Here is a 7,087-nt window from a genome sequence, read left to right as displayed (position 1 = left end):
AAGATTGGTTTGATGAACATGAAAGTGAAGTTGAACATCTCCCATGGCCTGCACAGTCACTAGAACTAAATATTATTGAGCCACTTTGGGGTGTTTTAGAGGAGCGAGTCAGGAAACGTTTTCCTCCACCAGTATCACGTAGTGACCTGGCCACTATCCTGCAAGAAGAATGGCTGAAAATCCCTCTGACCACTGTGCAGGACTTGTATATGTCATTCTCAAGATGAATTGACGCTGTATTGGCTGCAAAAGGAGGCCCTACACCATACTAATAAATTATTGTGGTCTAAAACCAGGTGTTTCAGTTTCATTGTCCAACCCCTGTATATTTTATTTGATAATGTATGTTTGCGAAAAAAGGAGTTCCTCCAAATTCAGATGTATCTTTATTTCTAACACAATTAACAAACCCTCATAAATTAAACAATGGAATACCTAAATCTACCTTTTAATTATTGATTTCGACATTTAAATATTATTTAAAAATGTTATTGAACTATTTTACAAAAACCTGGTACACTGCATTTAATTAAAAACTATGATATAATGGATTTTTGTAAATGTTATTTAAGCTATAACATAGCCAATATGCATTTTATAACATTATTTAATGGATTGTGGCACTCTAAGCATTCATCAGTAGCCCCTCACCTTTCATTAGGTCTAAAATTAAAGGGCGTCTGCCACCAAGTGGACATCAACAGGAAGTGCAATGTTATATATTGATGAATATCTGTTTCCTTGAAAGTCGTAACTTGTGCATATTTTTGGTGTTGGCTTGCAGTAGGGTGCATTTACATTTAATTTTTTTTTATGATTATCGGTGCACACGGTCCACCTTGAGCAGATAAATAAATAACATTTGAAAACTAGGATGAAACAACAGATATTTATTGAATAATCATAAAAAGATACAAAGCAAAACAAAAACAGCGCTTAACTCGTTCCAAAAATGCCTTGTGAAAACTGCTTTGGTTACGTTCAATCCACTTTGGGTCGTAAAATAAACCAGGTGAAATTAATTAGTCAGTAATTAAGGCAAGTTAATAAAACATCTGTTGGTGAGCCAGAAACCCGGTATATTTGTTGCTATACTATTCAAAACGGGCTTTTTTCATCCAAAAATGTCTAACGACATACCCAAAAAGAAAGGGAAGAGTTCGAGCGAGAAAAAGGCGAAAAGAAAGACTAAAAGGAGAGAGACTTACGCTATGTACATCTATAAAGTCCTGAAACAGGTGGGATAAGTATGGAAGTAAAAGCCTTAGCAGCCTCGGTTTTCTTTTTTCACCGTTTTGAAATATTTCAACAATGTTTTCTTACTTGTGTTCAGGTCCATCCGGATACTGGCATTTCCAGCCGAGCCATGAGCATCATGAACTCCTTCGTGAACGACCTCTTCGAGCGGATCGCCACCGAAGCGTCCCGCCTGGCTCAGTACAACAAGCGCTCCACCATCACCAGCAGAGAGGTGCAGACCGCAGTCAGGCTGCTGCTGCCCGGGGAACTGGCCAAGCACGCTGTGTCCGAGGGCACCAAGGCGGTGACAAAGTACACCAGCTCCAAGTGAAGACTTCAGCTGAAATCTGGCTGATTTTTACAAGGTGATCACTTAAATAAATTCACCGAAAACGGGTTACATGTGTTTGTTTTGTTTTTTTACTTTTTCTTCTTTTTCTTAGGCAACTCAATTTCTGAATATGGGTTTGACGTGTATTCAAACTCTCCACCAGGTGGCGTCAATGTATCTAATAATCTGGCAGAGCTTCCGCCAAAGTAACCATACTCTTTACACCGAAAAACACATTGGAGATTTTTTCAAATGCGAATTGCATACTTGGTAATTCCGGACGGAAGGTGTATAAAATAATTATAACATGGAGCAATTATTGGTACATGTTGCCTTACAGTTTGGTTAGTCTTATTTGGAAAAGATAAGGTCTAATCTCTTCTGAAAATATTTTATACTAATTTACATCAGATTTATAGTGGACATCAATAGTCGTGTTATTTCATGAAAGATGTGTTGGGATACAGAACCCACTAAAGGTTGTATGAGGCCATCGGCAAAGTTTCATGTAGATCCTACTTCACCAGCCACCAACTGCGGCACCTTTTCTATTTTTCCATATTTGTTTTTTAAATATTAATTTGCTTTTTAAATTAGTTCATGTACGTTTTTAATTTAGGCCATTAAACTTGTTTTATACATAACTTATGAGCAAGCCATACATGAAATTGTATGTTTTAATTGCATCCCTCACTCGATGATATTAAAAGGCTCTTTAAAACTCTGTCTATATAGCACCATTCATGAAATTTCTATTCAAGATGGATTGAATTTATATAAAACATGTTTATTCAGTCCAATCATTTTGGCAGATTCAAATTAGCAACATAACTATTCAGTCCTAGTTATAATGCAATGCAATAAAGTTCAGTTATGCCAATTGGTAGGTTTTCTAAGGAATGCCAGCCAATTGCATTGAGTTGACTTGTTGTGGTGTTACAAAATAAAAAGGGTTCAAAGATGTTTTCATCCATCTATTGTCTACACCCACTTATCACAGGGCAAAATACTTTTTCATATTCTCAAATCCTAACTTTTAAGATGAACCTCAAAATTCTGATGTCACTGCAGCTACATGAAATGTATGTTCTATGTAAAAAGTTAAATAAACCTTTCAATACTGCTAAGGCCGCACTGTAGCAGGAAGCTTATAGAGGACACATTTCCTGTGTCACTCATGAGTTTGCTTGGCTTTTGTTATGCATCATCTTATTGTCAAAGTTTCATACATTTTAGTTAATCACATCAAAAGCCTTGGTCACAGTAGATGGTAATTAATTTTCAATTTCTAGTTCATATTTTCATTGTGACTGCAGTCTGTGTCAAAATCCAGTGAAACGGGGAGTTATCTCTGACCTGCTCAGTGGCTCTTAAGTCATGTTACAATGTTTTCTGATGACAGTCAAACATAAAAAGCAGATATGATTTGCTTTAAATTATGACTATTAAAATAACTTTGAAACTCTAAAAGTTTGGTTTGCTGTGTGTACAGCTGCCACACTTGTCAGTTTGTCCTTTGAGAATTCAGGTTCTCTTGGGGCCCCAAGGCCAGTAGGGCCTAAACTTCATTTATACCTTGAGCAGACCCTCCTGTTTGTAGCTTTGTCTTTGTAATTTTAAAGGGTGATCCTTTGCATTTATTTAGTGTGAAGATACTTTTATCCAAAATGAAGGTTTCTCTCACTAATTAAGTGGCTGCAGCTGATCATGTAGCCACAATTTATTTTATTTCTTACAGCCTCCTGATTGCTAACCAAACTATACAAGCTACTTTTTCTAATTGGGGGGGGGCTGTCATCCAGTTAGGGATATTCAATCCTTCCTCTTGTGTTCCTAATCATCAGCTCTTATGAATCTGAAATCAAAGGCAGCACCTGTTTGAAGATGCTCTGAGAGCACAGCAGCACAAACAGGTGAGGAACCGAACAGGTGGCTGAGGTGTTAAAAATCTCAATTGAGTCAGACAAATAAATCCATATAATAATGATTCAAATATAACTGGTTTCTTTTGGAATCTGTCACACTTCAAAAACTACAACTATATGGGAAAAAACTGAAGGATTGCTAAACTTTGCTAGGAGCACATCCAGTTTACAGCTTCAAACTTCAATGTATACATGAGGAATTTTATGTGATTGACCAATAGAAAGTAGTGCATAATTGTGACATAAAAGGAAAAGGATACATGTCTTTTGAAATATTTTACAAATAAAAGTTGTGTGTGTGTGTGTATTTAGCCCCTCTGAGTCACTGTTTATGTTTTAAAACACTATGGGAATCTGACGTTAAATAAAGTATTTGTAATTCCTGCAGTACTGGGTCAAAAATGTATTTTTCCCTTAATCTAATGAAAAATCTCCTTAGTGATTATGCAACTATGAAATTAGTAAAACAATGTATGCTTTTATTTTAAAAATATTTGGTTTAAAATAAGATATTTGCATTTCTTTTTAGGCTCAGCTTCTATGAATCTTCAAGTTGATGTGGAGTTTTCAAAATTGAGAAATCCAGTTCAGTTGTTTAAAATGGTGTCTGTCTGACTGCTTGCAAATGTTATAAACTGCATACTGTGTTAAAAAGAACTACATTTGGAAATAGTGAGCTTTTGAAATTAATCCCTCTAACCTCTATAGTTTATATATATATTTATATATATATACACTGCAAAAGACCATTATTCAGTTAACCTGAATAAAGATGGCATGTTTATGAGGTGACTGAGGGAATAAAGCAGCATTGATTCCCTGTTATGCATTTTAATCAGGTTTTTAAAAGATGAAGGTGAATAGCTACTTGATTACGAGCTAATGACAGCAGCGTTTGCACCGGCTCAATCTGCATAAAATGGAGGAACTGATAAAGGTCTCTCTAATTAGGATGTTGTTTACATCAGGCTTTACATACACCTATTAGACAGCACTTATCAGCATCTGACAAAGCCAGGCTCACTACCATAACGCACTTGGGTGTGACTCCTGCCACTGACTGTTATTGTTGAGATAACCCATTTCAGATGTTTCTCAGTTTTCCACCTAATGACATGAAATCTACTGATGTTATCATGAGGATGATACAGCCTCTGATGGCAGGGACTTTGCCAATGATTATCTTGGCCATTTAGGTTTTGCATCTTGCACCCCTCTCCTGCCCAGCCTAGTTGGTAGTCATCACCGTCTGCTTTAGGCAGGCTGCTATGAACACATTATAGATGGGTGCATTAGTGAGTGATGCAGAGCTTGGGATGGCTTGCCTTGTTTTCATGTGAGAGTGCATCATTAGAAAATGTTCCACTTGGCAGGGAAGCGCGTATTAACTGCAGCCACAATGAAATGAGGTTGTGATAGATGGTTAAAGTTATAAAGGACTATTAAGTTGAAATATGAACCTTTCAATTGTCATGATGAAACAGAGGGTTATTTGCGTGGTGATCAGCGCATTGAGAGACAATTGGAATCTGCACAGGCCCGATGCATTATAGGCGGAGTGGTCCGAGCTGAAAGAATACAGAAAAAGTAATCATGCCTCCATGAGTTCGGAGTTACTGTTCAATTCAATGCTCGATAAATTCATGCAAGTTTTCCACCAACATTTCAAGCATTTAGATGAGATCTGAGAACGATTTACATTGAGTGCATGCTGTGTAGGCCCTGTGGTGGGTGTGTAAAATCAAATTAAACAAACCAGTATTGATTGTTTGTCTGTGAATCTTCTAACAGCATCATGTTCCCAAAGCATATGTTGATGTGTCTGTTAAAATAAGAATAATCATAGATGTAAATCAGAAGCCAGTTCCTCATAATGCCAGCAGCCAATTAAGATTCCTCATTATCTCAAATCTTGTTTCCATGGTGCCCTATGAATTGTTGCAATACCAGAATGCAAACTACTGGCGCCATTTTTGTATCGTTCACTGAATTTGTACTAAAACATGTAAAATTGTAAAATTAATTATACTTTTTCTCATACCTTTTCACATTATAATCCCAAACTTAAATGTATTTATTGGGGATTTATTAGACATTTCAACACTAAGTCATAAATAAGATTGATGTAGAAAGATAATGATACATGATTTTTAGCATTTTTACATATAAAAACTTCAAAGGTTTGGCACGAAAATGCATTAAGTTCTCATTACTCCCCCTGAAATTGGCTTCAGAAGTTATTTATTTAGCAAACTGAGTCCCCCTTTTCATAATAAAATTTTAGTAAAGACACAGTTGTTTTGTGAAGCCTTTGAAGTTTGCTAGATAACATTAGTAAACAAACAGCTTATAAAGACAAAATAACATGTCAGAACTTTGGATGATCCACAGCTTAGGCGGGATACGTTGTTCACTGGACAACTATACGCTACAAATCTGGACTTTATTAAAGAGTGGCAAGAAGAAAGCCACAGGAAGTCATGTTTGCAGTTTGCAACAAGCCATGTAGGGTACACAGCAAACAAGCGGAAGAAAGTGACTTGGTCTTGTAAGAACAAAATTTCACTTTGTGGTGTACATGCAAATGCGTGGAAACTAAAGGTACACACAACCCAGAACTGACCATCCCCACTGTGATACAAGGGGGTGGTGCAGATACTTTTCTTTAGTAGGGACAGACAAGCTACACAGAGGGAAATCCAGGAAGAAAACCTGTTAGTTGCTGCAAAGGACTTAAAGCATGGGGAGAGGTTGACTGTCCAGCAGAACAGCAACCCTAAACATGCAGCCAGACCCACTATTGAGTGATTTAAATCAAAGCAAGTTAAGGTGTAGAAATTGCCAAGTCAGAGTACAGACAAATATGTGGCAATACTTAAAAATTGCTGATCACAGATGCCCTCCTAGTTCAAGCTCAATCTGATTGAGCTTGAACTACTTTGCAGAAAGTAGCAAAAATAATTTAGCCTTTAAATTTGCTAGTTTAGTCAGAGACAAAGTTGAAAATACTTGCAGCGGTAACTGTTGTGAAAGATGATTCTACAAATTGGGGCTGGACACAAAAAAGGGTGTATTTATAACATGGAATTGAAAACAAAAAATCCTTTCCATTCCAATTCACATGCTCTACTTTGTGTTTGTCAAAAAATTGTTTGAGATGATAATAGGACAAAATGTAAAAAAGTTTATACTTTGACTAAAATTTTTACTTTTTCTTGGCACTTCAAAATGCAAATTAATTGCTCCCTTTCCAATACCAACTTACCTAAGAATCCAACATCATCTCATAGCTCCTCACAGAAAAATCATAGGTAAATCATAAAACTAAGAGGCACCTGATGGATAAATGAGTACTTTCATGCTATTATGGTGTTCGACTCCCTTTGGTTGCTCTGACTCCATCTTAAACTAAGAGCAGATCCAATTGCAAACCCATTAGCATTTAATATTACTGTAATTACTGTGTACATTTCATTATGTTCTCAGTATATTAAATGGCTGCTCTGTGTGGTGGGAGGGTTGTAGTTTAATCTCTTCCTGTATTAATGTGTGCCACAGTACTCAAAATAGCATTAAGGGCCTCATAATCAGA

At 36.6% G+C, this 7,087-nt stretch overlaps 1 protein-coding gene across 1 annotated transcript; it reads left to right on the top strand.

The window, feature by feature from the left end:
* The first annotated feature begins 1,046 nt into the window (after positions 1-1,046).
* Positions 1,047-1,636, top strand: zgc:92591 (uncharacterized protein LOC436997 homolog). Its single transcript, XM_047367546.1, has 2 exons — positions 1,047-1,238; positions 1,334-1,636. The coding sequence occupies exons 1-2, from the start codon at positions 1,125-1,127 to the stop codon at positions 1,568-1,570; spliced, it is 351 nt and encodes a 116-aa protein (XP_047223502.1). The 5' UTR covers positions 1,047-1,124; the 3' UTR covers positions 1,571-1,636.
* The last annotated feature ends 5,451 nt before the right edge of the window (positions 1,637-7,087 follow it).

This window comes from Girardinichthys multiradiatus, chromosome 6, assembly GCF_021462225.1.
Source record: "Girardinichthys multiradiatus isolate DD_20200921_A chromosome 6, DD_fGirMul_XY1, whole genome shotgun sequence".
Lineage (NCBI taxonomy): Eukaryota > Metazoa > Chordata > Actinopteri > Cyprinodontiformes > Goodeidae > Girardinichthys > Girardinichthys multiradiatus.
This window is presented reverse-complemented; position numbering and strand designations above follow the sequence as displayed.